At 31.2% G+C, this 23,372-nt stretch overlaps 1 protein-coding gene across 1 annotated transcript in view; it reads left to right on the forward strand.

The window, feature by feature from the left end:
- The window catches only part of LOC117161289 (netrin-1), a 111,207-nt gene extending 90,932 nt beyond the window's left edge, over window positions 1-20,275 (forward strand). The window contains exons 3-7 of the mRNA XM_033342719.2: window positions 1,167-1,316; window positions 2,643-2,738; window positions 13,322-13,390; window positions 14,059-14,269; window positions 14,999-20,275. Coding sequence (XP_033198610.1) covers window positions 1,167-1,316; window positions 2,643-2,738; window positions 13,322-13,390; window positions 14,059-14,269; window positions 14,999-15,143 — 671 coding nt within the window. The 3' untranslated portion in view covers window positions 15,144-20,275. The remainder of the gene's footprint in view (window positions 1-1,166; window positions 1,317-2,642; window positions 2,739-13,321; window positions 13,391-14,058; window positions 14,270-14,998) is intronic.
- The last annotated feature ends 3,097 nt before the right edge of the window (window positions 20,276-23,372 follow it).

A 23,372-nucleotide genomic window follows, 5' to 3' on the forward strand; every position in this document is an offset into this window, starting at 1 on the left:
ATATTTGCAATATTTGTATATATATCGTATATATTTGTAATATTTGCATGTAAAACTTTAAAAAGGGAGGAGAAAAGGAAGATGAAAAGATCAGTAGGTATTCACAGACAAGCAACAAGCTCATTATAATACTGCATACAAATACAATAACAGTTTTACTGTAAAATAGTAATACCATAGCCAATTGTAAGTGGAGATAGAATAGAAAAGAAGTGAGCCAAGAGGGAAGGGAAAATGGAAATGCAGACGAGCAACGACCGACAGAGCTTTCGAGAGTCTCCTCCTAAATTTTCGCGGTGATGCACTCGGCTCGAAGTGCAATCGTAATTAACCGCTTTTCAGTGTCTCTCTCGCATGAAAAATACGAGCTTGCATAAGTAAGTGGGCAAAAGGAACGTGTCAAGCTGGCTTTTCGAGCGAACATTTCTCCCTCGATTTTGCTTTTAGCCTCTTTCCACCTCTCTTAATTCCGGATGCGCTGAATGCGAAAACACTGATCAATGAATAAACGAGTGACATTGGGAATTATAACTTTCACGTGACTAGCGCTCGATTATTGAAAGAAAAGGTGATTAAAGAATGGAAATGAGGAATAAATTGATGAAATTGATCGATCTTATTAATTTTTAAGTAATTGTAGTTTGATATAATTAGTTGTTTAGGTAATAGATCATTATAAAGCAATATTAATTTGACTTTCGTTAGATTTACGAAACGATAAAAGGTACGTGTTATTCGTACTGTATTAACTCTTTGTAGCATTTGTAATTGGTGATTTTTATAGATTGCAAAGATTCTTACAGATTTTCTTATTACAAGCGCAAACTTGCAGAATCTGTATCTCTGTTCTTTATGTAGTTATATCGTGCATTTGGTCAGAAAGCAAGACATATATACTAACTCTTTCATAATATCTTATTAATAAAATCACAAACCTCATAAAGGAAAGTATTTACCGTACTTAAATTTTTTGAAAGTTAAATGTTATAGTATTATGTTATTAGTATTATGTATATCAAAAGTAACACGAGTTAAGCACGTGGAGTGTTTAGCATTATATAAAAGCTTATAACACCAATTATTTTCTGGATATATCTAACTATTTACTACAACTAATAATATAACTATAATTAACCATCCCTTATTTTGCATGTTGCGTGTTACAGCGTGTGACTGTCATCCGATCGGAGCTTCCGGAAAAACTTGTAACCAAAGTACTGGCCAGTGTCCGTGTAAAGACGGAGTAACTGGTACCACTTGTAACAGATGTGCCAGAGGTTACCAACAGAGTAGATCGCACATTGCACCTTGTATCAGTAAGTATACAAATTCCCTAAAGCCTTAAGGCATTAAGATCTTCATATTTCATGTGTTGTTATTCATTTAAGTAGAAGGTCTACGTATCTTATATGATACCATCAAATGTTTAATGTATTACGAGATAAATACGTACTCGAAACTAATTAGTCACATATATTGGAAATTGATAATAATAATAGTAATTTAATATTTAATAACATTCTTTAAATTGTTACTCGAGACAGCAGTTTATATTTCTAATGACCGATTATCACCTTTTTCTACACCATTGATGATCTAATAAATTGACTACGTATATATATATATGTACTGCGTATATATACTTATATATATAAGTATGTATGTAGCAGACTTAATTATGTCCAGTATATCGCAGTGCACCATTCCCTATAGAGTTTATCCTAACTTGTTATACACATAGAGACCCTTGCATTAAAGCTGAAGCATTCTCCGATACACTGGGCGATCAAGAAGTATTCATTACCTTCTTATTAATTAAATGCCCACAAAAATATAGCCCTTCTATAATGAAATTCATAAATATGTATGACAGTCGATATAAATAATTTCTAAAAATGTTAGAATATATTTTATGTGAAAGTTTATTCTTATATCAAAAAGAATTTGCTGTAATAGTATTGTACATCTGTTATTGGTTTATTATGACTAACAAGCATGTAATCTATGAATAGTAAAACACGTAATTTTTTAAAAAATGTGGGATACGACCTATTCACATATTTCTTATAACAAACAAAAAAAAGAGAATTCTACTGCGTAGAGTGATGTAGTAATTTTGACAAAATATAACGAAATATGCATAATAAGATTTTAAAATATACAAAGTATAGTTATGTACATAAGTATTTTTATAATTTTGAATCTACTTCATTTTTAACTAAAATGTAAGGATTTTTCAATAAATGTTAACAACGCAATCAATGCAACGCAAGTCTGCAATGCAGGATAGTAAAACAATGACCCAATTGGAAGTCTTCATTATTAGGGTACTCGATATCTAACGAAACACACGAAAACTTCAACATTCCATTAACAGTTCAGACAGCAAAGGATCACTCGAGACGCAAGAAAAAGAAATGGCATGAAATTTTCGACCGTAGCCGTCCTGTTTTTAGAAGCGATCGATCGATCAACGAGAAGGAACACGCGACCGTTCGAACGTGTTATCGCACGATCGCGCGTCCAATTAGGCAGAATTTGCGAATACGAAAGAGGAAACCGTGTAGCCTTTTAGAAGAGATACGAGCTGTATTTAGTGTAACTTTTCGTCAACGATTTCACATTTATTTTCCTTCTCGTAGAAATACCGAGGGTTGTGCAGACTCAAGGGACAGCTGGCGAGGAGAGCGGAGAACACGAAGACGACGACGACGAGCGCGGTTACGATGGACGAGCTGGTAAGTAATATCAAATCAACAAACGTAACGTATTTTATGAAATTGCTTTAATTCTTGATACGTGACACTTTTTCCCCGTGGGAAAAATACCATGACTGTGAAACATACCATTTATTAATCGCGTATTAGTAATCTTTATGAATGATATCTTGAGGCTCGAGACTCGAGACTCGAGACTCGAGACTTTAAGGGAAGAGAATGAATGAAGAGAGAAAACTATTTCATTGTTTCTAAACGTCTATAATGAAGTAATATATAGAGTATAGAGTGATTCGACTGCAAAGTGGAGAATTATACATAATGTATGTTTCAAACAACACTTTAGCACTAACAATAAGCTATAACTGTTTCGTGTAAATACATGCAGACTGTTTGTTACGTTTCTCAACAAACCATACTAACATACCGATATAAATACGAATAACACTGATTATTAGTCGTTATTGACATAATTGATATATTGATCTATTAATGAATTAATGATAACTAAATATAAACAACATGAAAAGCGATCGATAAGAAATACGCATATATGAAAGTACATAGAAAATAATAACATTTGTCTGTAGCGGGAAAATAATCTAACTTATTTGTAATTTCCGCTATAATATTCCTACAAACAGAAATGCTCACAGTACATACATATAGGAAAATGCAGAGAAGGTAGACTAGAATGTTTATACTGATACAAACTCGCTTGCCACGTGGCAGTATGGAATGTAAGCATAATATTAATTTGGCAGACGCGACGTAAAAAGAGAGAAAGAGAGAGGGAATAGAGGGTTGGAATGTCTAGCCGCTTGGTCGCAGCCTCTCAGCCACCCTAATGGCTTAATTAAAGCTACCCTCACTTGCGGCTTGCCCATTTGCTCTAAGTTTCCAACGGCCTACTTGTACGGTTGTACGAGCATAAAATTTACCGTTTTTATTCACACGCGTGTAGTGTGTACACAGGAATAAATCGTAACATCAAATCAAATTGTCTATGTAATCATTTACGGTTAAATCGGCTACTTATTCGTTCTAAAATCTTTGGTTTCTAATTTTTACCATTTAGTAACGTAATAATACACATGTTTAATTATTATTAAAACAAATGCATTTTTTTGAAAGTACCTATATCATATTCATATTGTTTACTTTGGTTAATGAAATTACGAATAATCCTGAAAGGAAATACAATAACTTATTCAAATTTCTATCTCGAGAAATGCTGAGATTAAAAGGAAAAGGTAAGAGTAATCATACTATATTGCTTAATTGCAGAATTATGTAACAATTATTAGTACATACAAGATATACATACATATGCATTCCTCGTACTATTAATATAAATCTTAAACTTCTTATTCGTTTTTCTTCGTTCTGTCAGCTCTATTACTATAGATAATACTAACAAATTTCAGCTATGAGTATCGTTATCAAAAGAAATATGTTGAGTATAACAACAATAAATAACGACGCATTATCCTGTCTCGTAGACATGTTCAATAGTAGGATCAAGTATCATATCATTGCCTCGAGGTTCCAGTTACTCCCACTATTACATATTACCATCTCGACGCAATAATTTGCAGATAAGAGGAGCTCAACTTTATGAGAGTAGATATAGTTATTGTCGCTGATGAATGATGTATTTCCTTCGAATAAAACCAATAGTCCTATTTACGAACAGCATTGTTATTCTGAAAGATATAGAAGTGTAAATACGTTCTCGGAGAAACACCTCCTTAGATAATTTTTAGCTTTTCGTAAGTAATGTCCGTAATTACCAGCGACAATAACATTTTTCAACGGTAACGATAATTTTAAAAATAATATAGAACAAGCACCTCTTCAAATCTACAAACAACTTACTCCGTTTTGTGAATTTTATCCATTATATATATTACAAAGGCAATCGGTATATTTTTTTAATAAATGATTCTTCAATTTATACCTGTTAAGAAATGAACGCAATATCTGGAATATTAAATTGAATTGTATTTTCGTTCAAGCAATCTTATTTCTTTGCTTTCCTTATATTCAAAATTAATATTCCATCTGTTCGTCTTTGCCTTATATTTCTTGCAATATTTTTGTATTTTTGTCATGTTTTCTGTCTTTGTCTTTCTCGCTCCATGCTTGGTGTTTCCCTTTACCTTCGTTTCCCTTTCCGTTGGTTAACTCCTTTTCTCTTTTTGGTAAGCTTTCTCCCCCTCCTACGCCTCCCGTGAGTGGTCGCTGAACGCAATGATACAGGAGGGTTGGTTCCCAAGTTATTATTTAGTCTCAGATATACATTTGTACGGAGACCCTTTAATGGTCCGACGTTTATTTCCACGCGTCTTCGCTGCACTGCTTCCATGTGCACATGTAGACGCGACTCCATTTGGAAATTATTTGGTTCTGTTAGCTGGAGAAATGAGTAAAGGAAAACTACTCCCGTCGGAGCGATTGAATGCCTTACAAGTACTTACATACCCAAAACCATTATCGAGCCCGTAGGTTTTATAGTTAAGTAGAATTGCACTCTTAGGGATAACAAGGGATATACTTATTGTATAATGCTGTGCACTACATGTTTGATACGTTGACCGTAATGTGGGATTTTTGTCTGTGAACTTATATTCAAGCGTCAGCTCGCTCGATAATTAATAACGTTCGAGTGTTTTCAAAAGAATTAATCGACTGCCTGCATATGCATTCAAAAAGAAAAGCAAGGGATCGCGCTTGCGAGAGGTTGACGGTTTAGTACGATTAAATATTAAATACACAAAATAAAACATTTCCAAATTATAGAAAACAATTCTTTAATTTTCATTCGATATTGCTATATACTGCTGAGTAATTGAAACATAACATTTAAATTTATGGTGTGATACTATTTGGTTGTTGCAAATGCAATAACTGAATTTATATTTACAATTTCCATTGACTACCGAAAATAATATTTGTGGAGAGTAATATGTATAAATCAAAGTACTTACACTCCACTGGACTCGCTACACTTTGACCATGTAAAACATGCGTGTACTTTCAATAAAAAGCTCTGTGTTATTAGATCCAAAAAAATCCTTGAATGTATTTTTTATTACAACTTTATTATTAAATTTGTTGTTTAATTCAAGCATTATTGTTTGAAGTTATTACTATAAAGAAATTGTAATATTAGGAATATTAGAATAGAAAGTCTATTCTATTGTATATTCATTTACACGATATCAAATGTATTACCGATACATATAAAATATAACGAAAAAAAGTTGAAAAATTTATATTGTAATTTATTAAGAATTGGAAACCATTTAATCGTCGAATATTGGAAAGCAGAACTTTTCTAATTGTAAGTACATGAGATTACAATTAAACGATTCCACAGGCTAGAGGAAATGATAATAAAGATCGTTCAGGTGCAATATTTTATGTACATCAATTAGTATAGATAAAGGGTGTTAATATCAATTTGCCGTGATCGAAAGAACTGGAATAGTCCCGGGACGGATTGCAGGATTTCCGCAATCGCGTTCATATGCATCGGCAGCGAAGCACGGAACCAGTGCGTGGGTGCGTGCAACGAGAATTACGCGCGCGGTTGCGTGCAACATTAACATATAGATGCGATTCGTGACGCAAGATGCATACTCCCGATGCGATGTATGCACGCCTGCATACGCGATACGAGATGCTCTTATTCCTTGCAAGAATAGCATTCGAGAAGGAGCGACGAGTATCCTCCAGCTACTAGTTTGCAACGCTTATGAACAATGAGCCCGCGATGCTAAAAACGGAATGCCCACGGCTATCGATGCTTTCTGCCCTGCCATACACCTGAACGTAATAACATGTTAGTACTTACGTTGTATCGAGCCAGCTTGCCGGTGAGTTACGATTTCACCTCGTAAATTCGTTAAAAATTCGATGGAAAACCTAAAATTGATGCTGAAAGGAAGTAGAACTATCATCGTGTCGACGTTTAACTATCCACGTTGTTTATAACGAATCAGTATTAACGTTCAGATAAATGAAATTGACATTAAATAACTAAGTATCGAGAGAACTGCCGTTTTCTGTTTAAAGGTTCATTGCATCGTATCTCGGCATATTGTAAATATGATGCTATATACATAATTTTTAGTATTACAACTTTCTCCCAATGTAATCTTTAATAGCTTTTATTCCTTTCTTGCGCAAACCTCTATGTATGATAAATTGTAAATGTATATGAATATGTGCATATTTTGTTAATAAAATAAATGTGTAAAAATTTTAACTCATAATATTATATGTATATTATAGATAGGTTACATAGGCTACAGACAAATGTATAAAATTTCAGTACATTTACAAGATATGTATCATCTTAATAGATACTACCTTCAAATATATAACATATATTTTATGATAAATCTAAAGTGTAATTCGTATTTTATGTTTTAAGTCCCCAATAATAATTGAGCTTTAGTCTAGTTATCCATTGTAACTTGTAGCATTCTTTTGACATTCTAACTAAATGACGTACGGAACGTGATACGGTACGATTAGAAATAGCAGTTAATGAAATCAAAAGGCAGGAGATCAATAACATGATCGACACCGATTAGAGTACTTTACCTGATTTTATTAAAATAACCGAAATTAATTGGTTTAAGGGATAAAAACAACAGACGCGTCAAAGAAGCATCAGTATGAAAGAAGCAGAGATAAACTTGTTGTCTAGTTTACAAGGCGAGTTAATTTACAGTTCGCTTACTGTACCGACGCGTGAACCTATTGCTTGTGCGTATTGCGTATGCGCTCGAATAAACGCCCACTAAGGGTCCTTCCATTTCAGGAAACATAGCCCTGGTACTGTTTGTACATCACATCGATTCGTTCTCTTTCCCGTTTTCTTCCTTTTCCGCAATCATGGATGCATTTTAAAGTAGCTCTGGCCGTATCCTTTCGTTACATGCCACAATAAACAACAAAATAAAAATCAAAACAAATCGAAATTCACTTTGTTTAAATGTCTACAAGTATTTTAATTCAATTTATTCTGTGTACAATTTTTCAGACATCTTACAAATTTAATCTTACTAAACCGTCTACTTTCTATTAATATCTGGATTGAATTGGAATTTGCTAATCGAATCAATTCTACTTGATTTTACGTTCATTATATTACAAGTCCATTTGTGGGAAGAATTTTACGATGTATGGTGTACATCCGTATAACGAAAAGATTGTTTCGAAGGAAATGACCTTTCGCTTTGTCAATGCTACGTACTCACGATGAGCAATCGATCTGTTTTTCGTGGACTATTAAAGCTGAACACGCATTTCGCCAAAGGGGACGTTTGACAGCATGATAAACTCATCGTGTCACCCTTTCACAATTTAGTTCGATAATATATATTCTCGACGATACCGTGATTGCTTTCTAATAGCTGATAAATCTTGAAAGTAATTTTTAGATTTTGAAAATTTATTTAATTAATGATTATACAATAGAGTAGGTAGGATAAAACTGCCCTATTTACAAAATATTAGTGATATAAGTTATTCCTTAATATAAAAGAACTTTTTGTACATTAATTAATTATTAATATATTAATATTAATAATATATCTATAATATTATTAACATTATAGATTTAAATCTATTAATATTAATATTATATTTATAATAGCGTGACGTATGTATTTGGAATATTCTTAAAATATTGTATCACTCGGTATATGATAACTTCTATCGTAATAATTATCTTCATTATTACAGTACAGGCTTGCCGGTTGGGTCCTAAACCAAAGTTAATTACCAGCCGCCGTAGCTAATTTAAATCAAGACTAATTGACTCCTCCCTTCACCCCTGCGATTCAACTTCCATTACTCCAGGTCGCGCCTCAGCTTCTAATATCATGAAACTTTCCCTAAACTTGTCTCGTTTCATCTACGCGTCGCACAAAATCCCTAGATGAATCATAATAAGGATGATTAATATATAGTAAATGATAGAAAAAAAGTATCTTATACTGTACCCATAAGTGAATTCTAAAAAGTCTTATTAAACTTAGATGAAAATAATGTTATAGCAAATGCGTAAACAAATGTGCGTGTGTTGCTAATAATAATTGTTTTACGTGTAAATGTAAATATGTACATATAACCAATGGTATACAACTTAAAAATTCTTCAGTTATGTTACGAGTAAGAAGTTACGAACGTCTTCAACGACAATAAATAGGTAATCCCATAATTTTTAAACAATAGAAACATATTGATTATATAAACCCGAGGAAAAAAGATTGTGGTCGCGAAGATGAAAAAGTTCGGAATCGTTCTTCTAAAATTATTATTTGTTACTTTTATTTACTTTACAATTAGATACTACTTTCTTCGCAAAAGGTTTCCTCCTTTTTAATATAGCCATACGTAATATAAAACTGTATTGTATATAATAAAATCTAACTATACAACAAAGTTCATACGTAATAAAAATGACAAATAGACATGCTTGTACTTATCTCAGGTAAAACCTAAATTAGAAAATTCCCTAGAAACTCTGATGATATGAATTTTCGAAGCAAACGATAATAGATTTGAAACGCATACAATATCTACCGAAAAGAAGTTAGAGGTATTAGTGTCAAATGCTCGACTCGTTGCGTTGGCGCAACTTACTAGAGGGTATGATGACAAGTAAATGTCTATGTAAATTTCGTTTAAACGGTAGACTATGATTCCAGTCATTTAATTTCGTCGTGAAAGTACATCGCATTAAAAGCACCGTTTACGCTTACCCTTGCAGGGTGGGGGCGTTTCAAAAGGTAGTCGTACGAAAAACCGTAGATTCTCTACACTCTACACTGTCACGACTGGCAGGCAAGCACCCACGCGTCCATTAAAGTCCCACTCGGCCGTTACGCGGTAAGATACTTAGGGTGCCTCGTAAGGCATGCATCGTACCACAAGACCCTTTTATAATTAAGACGTTACTTTACGACTGCGAGTATGCCTCGCGTGCATCCTATATTCGAGCGCTAAAAGAAACGGGAATATTTAGAAAAAATGTAAAACTGGTCTATGTTAAGAGATTTCTTTTTTACGAAATAACCCATGGTAATTTCTGCGCGTAAAACACAAACAGAATAGAAGTCCAGCATTACTCAATCTATCGTGATTTGAATATTAAATAAACATTAACATCTCTTGCAGAGACAGGTCTCTGATTTCTCAATAGAAAATTGAAATTTCCCCTTCATACTGATACATGAATCGTAAAGATGGAATAAATAAGAAAAATAAAGAAAAAGAAAAAAAAATTCAAGTACTTGCGCAGGATGGATACATATACTAATATAGGCTATATTGGATATATATACTAATTAAGGCTATGTTGAAGACATATATATCTTTAAAATGGTTAAAAATTGATAAGAATGTCACAAGGTAGAATGAAATAGTATGAAATGAAATATATTTTGGAATAATATTTATACGTATGCATTTTTATATGTATATTGATACACATGAAAAGTGAATTATTTCGATGTTCACATAATAGTAAATATTCGAATGATCTTCCATTCTTGTAATCTGCATACTTTGTTCATACATCGTTTGACATATGAAAAGAAAGAGAACAAAAAATTGTTAAATCACGATAAAATTTACGTAACGCCTTACGTAGAAATCGACATAAAGTTGTAGAGGATTGCGGTTGCATCTGACTTTTGGTCTGGAACATTGGATTTAGGTGGTTTGTTCGGTGATTGCAATATACCATCGGACTCATTGCGGCGAGGAGAGCAACTGAAATCAGTTTCGAGGTGCATCTATTCGATCGATCGAATCGCTCGATCGGAAAGCGGACCTTACGGTTTGGGATACATTTGATGGCGAAGCTATTGCTCGTTCGGTTGATGCCGATTGGCACGGGTTAATCGACACAAAGGATGTCTCGTTAGTCAGGAATTAAACGGATTATGGTCTGAGGTCTCTGCCATCACGATCGATTCGTGGCATAGCAGCTAACCGGCATATCTGGTTCGCTTTCGACTCATATTATCCATTTCGTAATTCGGTTAATTGATTCGATGGTATACTTAACGAGCTGCCAACGAAATTTGTCTACTACTAGCGAATTCTTACTAAGAAACACTGCTTAATTTCGTGTTCTTTCGTAACAGAAATTACACGCGACAAGAAAATTTATGTACATGGTAATGCCATAAATTATGCTCCTTATAGAAACAACATTACAGTACAAATAAATTATAGCAAAGACTAATCTAATAACATCTTTTGTTCGTAAATTTGAGTATTACAATCTAAAGATCTATAAAACTTGATAGAACTTGAACTTGCCCGAAATGACTAACTTTCGCTTGCACACACTTCTTTAGGAAATATAACTGTACATGTATCATTGCCATGTATGAATATAAGTATTATAAGTTATCAGATTGACCAGGCCTCCAAAATTTCCATCAATATTTCAATATTACTGTATAGTTAATTGCAAGCCTCTTCTTTGAGAAATATTTTACAGACGATGGTCGAAGGAATTAAGATCAAACTACCTGCCAATTTCATTATTAATTTATTTAATGAATTTTCATTCTATAGATCCATCGTTACAAGCCAGGAGAATTATCTCATAGAAATGCTGCATGCATGGAAAATTGAAAACAGAATGAAAAGTCACGTTTGCACAAAATATCAACGTTCGAAAAGTTTCTCCGAGCGATTTGTTCTTTTTGGTATTTTGTTTGACAGAATTAAAATTTTTGAAATATCGACAGACAGTTTCGAGCATGGACGAACGTGACCGTAACTTGGTACGGGCGTAGAATTTTCATTATTTTTTACTAGATAACGCGAACCCGTCTACCAACGGAACATCGATTGAATTTCAAACGAAATTCAAATTACGTTTAATTTGGTTAGCCAACGAACGAGCAAAAGCGAAGTGGAGCGAAGCGCGTGTGTACTGGTTGCGTGTAGTTTGGATTCGTAGTTCGGGGGATTCGGTACGTTGTACGGATTCTATTATCGACCTGCAGAGAGCCTACGGTTCATTAAAACGGCATGAAATTTACAAACAGAAGTTTTTGTGTTTATTTCAATCCTTTTTACAAACTCTCTGTCCTTACTTCTATATTTTTATCATCAGTCCGTTTCATGTACACCAATCTGATGTATCTTAAATCGTGTATCTATTGCTTTAGTCTTGTTTTCGGTAATATATATACTTCATTTTGATATAGTACGCTTCTATGTCGATTTGTATGTACTTGAAATAGGCAAGTACTTCGTGTTATAATTCACCAAATGATATCAATGATTTACTGTAAAATAAAGCTTCCGTTGTCTTATACAAATCACTAGATAGATGATCGTATAAAAAACTCTATTAAACAAGAAAAAAAAATATTTTTGAGTACATTGAAATAATCGTATATAGTATGTGTATATAGGTATGTGTTACTTACAAGAGATGACAATTTTTTAATTTTTTTGTATACTAAGGAAAACAATTTATTAAGCTCAAATAACGACGCTGTTAATATTCTATAACTAACATTAGTCAATGCTTTTAGAAACAATAATCGATGAACACGAAGGAAATATAATACCTGAGGTATAGTGAATTAAAGGAACGTGTAAAATTATAGCGTTTTGCTACATAAAGTAAACCTAATGTTTCTTCAATCGATGCATTATTATTCTATAAAGCATATTACGCATATCCTTCGCAAAGATGATTAGTTATGATCAGGCTAAGAGCTGTTACACTGGAACATATTCCAAAGAAAGTTAATTGCAGGACTTCGGGACGAGGACACGTTGTACGGTGGCCATGTCGTTTGAGATAATAGTATAGATGGATATCGTTTCGTTGGATAAAATGATTAGATAATAAATGGATAGCTGCACCCACAACTGTTCCCAATAATGATAATAGAGCGTATTAATAAAATATTATTGACTATTCTAATTACGTCCTATAAACCAGTTTAACAAATAAGAAACCATAGACTAACGCATAAAATTTCAAAAAGGCTTCTTCTTTGAATACAGAACATATACGTACCAACGATATAATTGAAGTATCGAATTCACCTACTACACATTTATAATCCGAATGTACAGTAAGCAATTGAAGTGACTTTATATTGCTTTCTAGGTTGAGATTATGCAAATCTACCTTGAAATTTAGATACAATATGCTGAGATCACAAAAAACATCAGAGCCTAGTTAATAATATCCTCCATAAGTTTATATTGTGTATATGTGCCCATAAGTTTGTATTCGTTAAAGCTATTAGTCGATGATTAGCAAGATCGATTAGGTCCTTTCCCGGTTCTCAAGAGGGACAACTGTTGCTTCTTGCCATTTAATAAGGGGATATGTTATCAATCGAGATGCAATTGAAAATCTAATGAAAATGCAAACAGAAATAAACGTGTGAAACGTGGCAAAAATCTGTCTATATATGAAACGTTTTATAATTATGTATATAGAGAAAACAATACATTAACTAAAAATATTTTGCATATTCTTGTATATAAATCCTTGTATATTTTCTATAAGCAATTTCTCATGTTGTTTGTTATAGATCAATGTGGAAAATGTCGAGCCAGCACTAAAAGATTGAACCTGAACAAGTATTGCAAAAGAGATTATGGTAAGTATGCAATCAGGGTAGATTATGTGTCACTACAAAAAATAATTCTAAGAATTTTTAAGATTCTGTTTAAAGTAAAAAATGATACATAGATATTACCATTATTTCTTTCTCATATAAATATCCTCATTTTACGTGCTTATTAAGAAGACAAGCAATTTTTTCAGTTTCAATAAAAAATTCTTATCAGAATATAGACAAATTCTCATATTATTTATACATTCTTTGCGTCATCTATTTTCTCTCCTTTAGCCATAACGTAGCATTTAGCAAACGTAATTATTTAAGATCGCCGGCAAAATTAACAGAATTTACTGTTATCATACTCCTTCGTGATTCATTTGCTATGCAACCAGCAGTAAAGTGACGATATTTCTTGATTTCCGGTCACAAATGAAATAACAAGTAGTATTACTGCATATGGCGTAATGTAACTTAAATTCATTGCACCATGAACGATATTGGTTTACCCGTGTACGTCAATGATGTAACCGTAAATGAAGCAAATCTTTTTAATTCCTTATGTATCGTGTTAAGCAAGAGATCATAATTAACGAAATGTATAAATTAGAAAACGTTACACCTTTTTAAACTTGTAAAATATGTAAATACGGTAAATGATAAAAAAGAGGTAGAACTAAGAGATTACCTCATATTTTTTCTTTCAGCTATTCTGGGTAGGATAACAGATAGACACAAAAAGAACGATGGCTCTCCAGCAGGAACAAGCGTGTCTGGTTCAGTTTGGATACGTTTCACCTTAAATGTTGACTTTATTTATAAAAAATCTTCAAACTCGAGGATTCGTCGTGGTGACGTGTTTCTTTACGTACACTCGGCCGACTTAGCCTGTAGATGCCCGAAAATCAAGCCAAACAGGTAAATTATTTGATACATATCTAAAGTTTGCAATGAACCAAAATTTTTATTTTAAAGAAATCCTTCAATAATATCTTAATAAGCGTATTTTCTAAAAAATATCTTAAAATAATTACCGCGAAAAAAGCATAAAATATTGTGATAAGGAACAAGTAAGTATATATGTGATGTAAACAAAATTAATAAATTAACTTTCGAAGGTTGGATTCTATACTTTCTTTATTCATACTTTTTACATCGAATTATACAACTTAATCAGATTATTATTTAAAACGGTAATGACGAATGTTCTTGCTAAAAATAGAAGCAATTTCACATACTTGATAAAATTATTACAATATAAATATGTTAATTTAAAAAGGGCTGGAATAGAATAAAATATCGATGGATCAAGAATTTACAAAAATATTTAAATAATATAATATACCGAGGCAAGTTAACCATTTGTAAAGCTATGTGCATCCATATGTTTAATCTTTTAATTTTATTTCGTTTTATGACTATGTTCTGTTGCATCGTATTAATATTTACACTATCTCACTATCCTGAATATCAAATGATCTATTTATGTCGATTAAACCAAGAAAGTATAACCTTATGAATTGCATTTTAATTTGTATTTTTTCTCTCTTTTACACCTACTAAGCAAATGAAATGTTAGTTATAAAGAGTTAGGGAATGATAAACAATAACGAATTGATTTTTTAGTTAGACCATTGAAATTTCCAGATCGTACTTGATTCTTGGTCAAGAAAGCGATGGTGGAGGTCAAGGTGGACTGACAGTGACGCAGAGGTCGATTGTGATCGAATGGCGCGACGAGTGGCATCGTCGAATGCGACGCTTCCAGCGGAGGGCAAAATCGTGCCATTGAACTAATTTGCATCACACCAAGGAAAATTAGACGGAGAAAGATTGGGAAGATAGAGCAAGCAGCGGAGAAGAAAAAGATGGAATAAAAGAAAATGAACGAACCAGAGAGATTGAGAAACAGAAGTTAAAACTTTACTCGTATATGTACGTAGAAAAGGATGCACATTCATTTTCAAAACTGCCAATAGCTGTATGTACTCTCGCATACTTATTTCTCGAACGAAATAAAAATACTCGACGACGTCCTAAGATTAATGATAAGTAACAAAGAAACTCAAACGAAATGAAGTGCAAGTGAGAACCCAAATACACGTGAACAGAGCGTAAGTTGGTTTTATATTGCATACAGAGACTTTTAATTTATCAAAGTTAATAAATTGTTTACGTCAAGGATCATCAATATAGAAAGGAAAATCTATATAGAATAAAATGATGAACGGTTTATTTGATAACTTAATTTTATTCGTTAATGTTTTGGTTATTTTTGTTGATTTTTTTGACAAATAATTCCAAATACACGTTAACTTACTTCTAAGAGTTTATAACTTTTGTATATTATGTTATACAATTTTTATAAATAAAGCTGTAAATTTGATAAATGTAACAGTCTCGGTGACATATTTTTTTTGAGCTTAGGATTTTAGTTGGCATGTTCTAAAATTTGCTATATCTGGTCTATATGGAAATATGTACATGTTTCTCACATCTTTGAGAGACAGTAGGTAAATATATGTACGCATCTCTGTATGTATTTTTTATAACTTTTTAAATAATTTAGGTAATAAAACACGTGAAGTATGTATATCTAATTAGAGATTTCTATTATTTTACAATGTATTGTAGAATATGCAACAATTTTCTAGAAATTTGGAAAAATTGTGTATACATATATTGCAACAACAACATTTCTCACATGCATTTCATCCAACCAAAAATGCAATATTTTGTATTAAATTAGACTTAGTTAGACACTTATATCGATATATGTATACATTTTCTATGAATTTTATAGTTTATATTTTTTTTCTATTCAATTTATATCATAAACCAGAAGAAATTGAGATCGCACTATAACTTACAATAAAGGAAGTTACGTTTTACAAATTATAATTCATAAATTGATTTTTACTACGCTACGTTGCAATTTGAATATCAAGCAACGTATATACTTTACCTTTCTTAAAACCTAACGTTTTTAAGTCCCAAATTTAACATTTTGCTCAAAATGTGCGAAACAAATCGATAAGAATGTTGTATGCCGTTAAATGTATTAATAAAATGAATCAAATGTGCAGTATTCGGTAGTAAATTAGAATTATATGCATATCAGTCGTAACCACCATTTCGTACAAATATGTCATTTTTATAGTTTGTTACATATAATACAGATACACTACGAATGCGAAGAATATGCAATATTGACACGCGTAATCAAAAGAATAATAATCGGTATAATGATTTTATTAGTAAATTCGTAATACTTTCATTTTTTCTTTTACTTTAATTAAAGATGTGTCAAAAAATAGAAAGAACGCATTCATTTCATGCAATTGGGAAATCTGTTTATTAATTAATAAACTATATATATACATAAGTAACAAAAACTTGTTTCTCTAATTCTTAGGATATGTATAATCTAACTAAAATCAAAGTTTCTATCATCCTTTCTTAGCTTATAAAACACTCATATACGAGTACGTATAGCTATACAACAAATATGTGCTATAGTACATTCTATTGTACCTTGTATTTCTATAATACGCAAATTACGTAAAGTAAATTATTATACAAGCACAATATATTCAATTAAATAACAATACACAATATTATTATATGTATAATTTACATAATAATTGGAAATGTACACAATATTTGTGCACAAACACTGCCTGCAATTTGCCAATATTTATGTACGAGAATTCAGATAAACAAGTTTTTACTACCTTATTTTCCTTTTATTTGATGACATGTATGTATACATATTATAAATTCTGTTGAGTTTTATTATTGACAAAAATGTGGACACATGGTGTTTTGTCCAAAAGATTCTTTATGTCATGTACATCAAACTCTTTGGGTTTAGAAATCGTTCCTCCAAAGCGATATTTCATCTCTCTTATTGCAGTTATGCCACCAATTAGACTAACAATAAGATTTTACAACGTTGTACATTGTACATGGTCTTTTCCCCGCTCTCAGACTTCCCATTTTTCTCATATAGTATAACCTTCTTTTTTAATTTATTTATTCTTCTCTCATTCGGTTATCACAAATCGATCACATTTATAAAGATATACGCGTACGTTGAATGTAGATTTTCTTGTACATTTTCTATATAAATTATTAAGATTCTTTTCTAGTTGATATTATTATTAGTATTATTATTGGTAGCAGTAGTGATAATAATAGTAGTAACGATTATCGAAGAAATATAGAGGCTAAGCTCGAAATGTGTGGAAATAACTATTCATCGAATGATCGGTTACTACTTGCTGCAAAAAGAATTGTCGTAGCTTCAAATGTTACGATGATTAAAATTAACCTTGTTGTCGTCATAAAATTTGACAAGACATAAAGGGAAACGGTATTTACTTAATTAACGTATATTTAATGCGCTTTAATATGAAATTTCGTACAAAAGGGTATGTGTATATTAGTAATGAGAAATTTCCTTTTATAATTTTACATAACATGAACATAATCAATTGTTCTTCCGAATTTTAAAACTTGTTTTCCCTGCATGTTATTCGTGTATACTTCGACAATAAAAAATAACCCAACTGTGGAAACTTTACAAATGAAATGGGAAACTTTATCGTTAAGTGGAATTAATTATAACAACATTCACATATACAGGTACATTAAATAAAATGATTTATGATAATTGTCCTGCTTAACAAATAAGTTCCTAACAGTGACAGGCACGTACATCTTATAATTTCCCTTAAAAGTTTTTTAAATCAGCTATATCGAAAAAATTTATTTGTAATATTCGACAATTAATTTTCTTATCAACATCTTTCAAATAAACAACAAATATTTTCAATCGTTTCCTAAACTATGATTTTATTTATATTAGCTACATGTATATAGGGTGCTGGATATTCATCCTTTCTTAAATTCGAAACTAAAAGTTTTACCTAATTAACAACATTTCAATTAATTGCAAGCTTAATGTTTAGCAAAATTTATTTTACCAAGCATTTCTATGCGTTTTTATTATCATGCATATCAAAATTGAAATTTTGATAGTGAATGCAATATATGTATTACTTTTAAGACATTCTGTATGTACTTGTTTATTTCAATACTTGTTAGCGTTTTCTATTTCAAATCGAGAAAATTCTCTTTGCAAAAGATCTCTATCGGTCAATCAACTTTGATTAGTTTATAATATTCACGGCTATAAAAATTCCGTCTCGTAAAACGGAACATACGATTCATCATTTTCAACCATGAAAACGTAAAAAACGTAAAAAGAAAATTTACTTCAAAAATATTAGAGAGAAATTCTTCATTAGTTATTATTACAACCAATCGAAGCAAAACATCCGTAGCATAATTTAGAATAAAATATCAATTTAAAAAATTTGTGAAGATAATTCTGATTTGTAATAACAATATCTTGCCTCCTCGATTGAAGAATGATTAAGCATCGTTTTATATATCAAAATCAACGATGCATCAATGTACTTACGATATTAATAAATACCGAACGCTGCATGTGTTCATGTGATCGTAATAGCGAACTTATATAAAACCGACGTAAGATGATATACGTACTCTAATCTTCGTTTATGTGACCCTTTTTACGAGGTTTGATAAGTAGAGAAATATTTTTCTAATCATTTGTTTTTTAATTACTTAATCGCTTAAAATGTATTTTCATTCTGATAGAAAGTATCATAAACGAAAAAAAATGTTTTCTATTTGTTTTCCTTAATAAATATTATAAGTATATCTGAAAGAAACTGGATTATTCTCCTAAATTTATGATTTCTATTATAAAAAAAAACTAAAAAAGAGTCACGTAAATAAAAATTAAAGTAATGAACACGACTGATAATATTCGATTGAAATAACACTGTTCGACATCAACGGCAAGAGAATTTTTGTAAGAGAATCATACTTTAATTATTGTAATCTCATTGTTCGCGAGACGTTATTTCGAAGATTCACTGTTTCCGTCGCCTATGCTATAATTACGTGTATAAAATGTACCAACGTAAAATAGCTTTAGTATAAGTAAAGAATATATCAGCTATTCACAAAATTAGTACATATATTTGAGTGTTAGAAAGAAAGGATATACGTACAGGATGATGTATTACATTACAAGGAAGATCGATCGATCGATGTGGCTTATTATAATATCTCGATCAAATTGCTAAAGATGTCACGGCCGATCGAATTTTGTAATATTACGAGGCATAGTATAAACGCATATTTAATTCTGTTCTATCACTTCGAAATGATTTGAACACATCTTCCAATCCTTTTATAAGAGACTTAGAAATTAGAATGATGTAACACCTTGATTTTTTGCATTCTGAAAACTATCCTTACACGTTAAGATGATTTAATACTTCGCGTAACTATTTCGTAGCAACAAATAATTAGGTTTATTAAGACGTTTTTATAAAGATGCAACATCGATTGATAACAAAAATTTGTTCTTTATATACATACATATATAGATATATTTGTAAGGCAGATTGCAAAAAATTAACAGTTGAGAACTAACGATCATTCGGTGTCATTACACAAAATAATTACAGCATATGTAGAAGTAAGATGATCTTATTGTTAGTTCCGTTGTTCAATTTCCTTCGAGCGTGTTAAAAGCAAAAACTGCACCGTTTAGTTAAGAATGATTCGCGCGATAGTATTGTAGATGAAAGAATACCGATTACAGGTCCGAGATTTTACGAAATTCTTGACCAGTTGTATGTATATCGTAGAATATACACGATATCACAGTAAGTGTGCTATTTATACCTCTACATTATTAATCGATTACTGTTGTACCACGATTACGATTTAGATTCGATTAAATTATTAAGTGTATCGTTGTGTATTGTGGTGTAATAAATGTGATTAGTTGTATGAATAATAAATACAATGCATAAGGAACATATAGACCTATTGTATTGATTTATTTCTACCTTTCTTATTCATACATATATTTATGTAATAATGCCCACAAATTTCCCAAAATAAATCTATAAACTCCATACATAGATTTCGTTTCCCCTATAAATAAAAAAAAATATAATATTAAATATAATATTAAAAACAAATTGGTTTGACCTCTCACATAACGTTTGTATATATTGAAATGTTTCATATCTACTACTATTCCTATATATTATACATTATAATAGTTCTCGAATCAAGAGGATGTGAATCAGTACGTTTGGGATCTTTCGAAAAGGTAGTCATAATTTATAATCATGAATCATAGAAAACAAACATAATACTCTGATGGTATACTATTATTATTTCTATCAGTATTTGCGAAGCATCAACGTGCAATTTAATCGCTTATGAATCGAGAATAAAATTATTGATCCTTACTTTATTGAAAAATCCTAATCTAAGCAAAGTAAACTAAATTTCTACAGCATTGGAAAAGAAATACTGTTAAGAATTCGAATGCATACTTGGATTAATCACAGATTAAATTGGCTAGATCTTATGAAACATGTTGACAAAATTTGTGAAAATCTATTAACGACACTAGAGAACTGATTATTGTTCAATATATATACATACATATGTATACTTATTTATGAATGACGATGAAAATCGATTTGAAGCAACAAATATTCACTAAGATTACATATCCGGAAGTATAATAATTGAACACACTTTAGATAAGCTTCTACAAATTTTTCTTTAAAATATATTTTTTCACCATTTATTCTGTTTTAATAATAATAAGACCTTTTCGATAAATCTTATTAGATTTGTCTTTCCATTCTACTGAAAAATCGGCAAAGAAGTTAAGAAAAAAGATTGTAAGATTCCATCAAATTAAAACAACTAAGAGTAACCTTAAAAACTTCAGAAAAAATAACCTAAATAGCTAACGATAACCTATCTGAGGATAATAATTTAATAATGATTTATATATTTATAGTATTTATATACGTATACACATATAATTTATATTATGTTATAGTATGTTATCATTATATATGTATAATAAATTAAGCATCGTAATTTAATTTAATTTAATTAATGGTTTAATATAATAATATAATTAATATAACAAAATAATTTTTCAAGTTATTTTTTATGTATCATTTAGATAGAATAAATCAATCAATTAATGTTACAATATCCTTTAAACTAATCAATATTCAATCTAAATACGTTAATACTTTTTTATGGTGAATGCAACGATATATTAATTGATATAATGTATGTATAAAAAAAATTTATAGTTCCATTTGCAAGAATGGAAATAATTTTTAAATATTCAAAATGCTATCCACTTTCGGAGAGGACAGTTACACTAAATCTAAGATCGTACGTCATCCGAAATCGTTTAATTTTACTTATTGAAATTCTATACCATCTTCTACCGTATCAGGGCTGTAACTTGCCCAGTGCAAAGGAGGCTGTGTAAAATCACTTGTACATATAAACTCCTCGTCAAAGAGATAGCCTAGGTGTGCTATCTTTAGTTTCTCAATGAGCGTGCAAAGTTTTTCGTCTGTAACGTATAATATCAAAACATTATGAGCTCGGAATATGCGGTTCGTTATGGCAAAGAGAAGAGTACTGGTCGGCCGTCATCGTTATCCGATTGTGATAAGCGAGCAATTTTGGGTGTAGCTTCCAACTCGCAGTTAACAACAAAGCGAATACTGGAAAAATCTAGTGTTAGTGCCAGTGTTTCACGTGTTCGTCAAGTTCCACTAGCCTGCAAAGATATTAAGAGGCTAAAATTGAAAAAGAAACCTTCGTTAACAACGAAACACAAAGTAGAACGTTTACGCTTTGCAAAAGAAAGAATGCATTGGAAAAAGAAATGGAGAAGAGTACTTGTTGTTATTTATTTATTCAGATGTAGGATCACAATAGCTATTATTTTGTTCTTTGGATAAATCTATCACACCGTTCTGAGCCAAAAAAACTTTTATTACACTTTCTTACATGGACTAGGGATAAAAACAAAAGAACATCTTAAACCTATCGATTAAATCTATCGATTGTATCTAGAACTACCTTCTAGTTACTATTTCTTGTAACTAACGCATCTGCATACGGATGGCGAGCACGAACTCACGTTGTCATTTTCAACAATACTATTTTCAGACGAAAAAGATTCAACTTGGATGGTCCTGATGGTTTCCAATATTATTTTCATAACATAAGAAAAGAGGCAATGTCAGCAATTCGACGACAAATGGGAGGAGGCAGCGTGATGGTTTGAGCCGGCATCGGTTATTTCGGCAAAACAAGTATCAAGTTCATCGATGGGAGAATGAATAGTGTCCGATATATAAATTTAATCAAAGAACAAATAAATAATCATGCAGAACGCATTTCTGGACCTAATTATATCTTTCAACAAGATAATGCATCTGTATACATATCAAGATTGGTCCAATCTTATTTTAATGAAAATAATATATCTATTTTGCCGTAGCCTGCACGCTTCACGGCGTGTACGCGAATGAAAAGCAGTATCAACACGTACAAGAATTAAAAAATGCAATTGTACGCGAATGGGATACGTTAAGTCAAAATTATATCCAGAAACTATATAAATCGATAGCAAACCGTACAATAGAAAGTAATAGAAAATAAAGGGGGATGTACCTATTATTAAATAAGTATATATGTTTGATAAGTAATTATTGTTAGTTACAATTTATGTTGATTATTATTTTCTTCTTGTACATGTGCTATCATTTCGTTCTTAAAATAAAACAATTTTTTTTGTTACACACTAAACCTCATAATATTTTTAATTATTTTTAACAAACCGCATATTCCGAGCTCATAATGTTTTGATATTATACGTTACAGACGAAAAACTTTGCACGCGTCATTGAGAAATTAAAGATAGCACACCTCTTTGACGAGGAATGTATTTGTACATCAACAAAACATAGGATTTATCAAAAATTTTAAATAAAAATACATAATAAAATATTGATGAAAGAACAGTATGGAGCTATTCGTTTAAATTTGTTACAAGCACCTTTGCAATTGC

Source organism: Bombus vancouverensis, chromosome 6 (assembly GCF_051014615.1).
Source record: "Bombus vancouverensis nearcticus chromosome 6, iyBomVanc1_principal, whole genome shotgun sequence".
Classification (NCBI taxonomy): domain Eukaryota; kingdom Metazoa; phylum Arthropoda; class Insecta; order Hymenoptera; family Apidae; genus Bombus; species Bombus vancouverensis.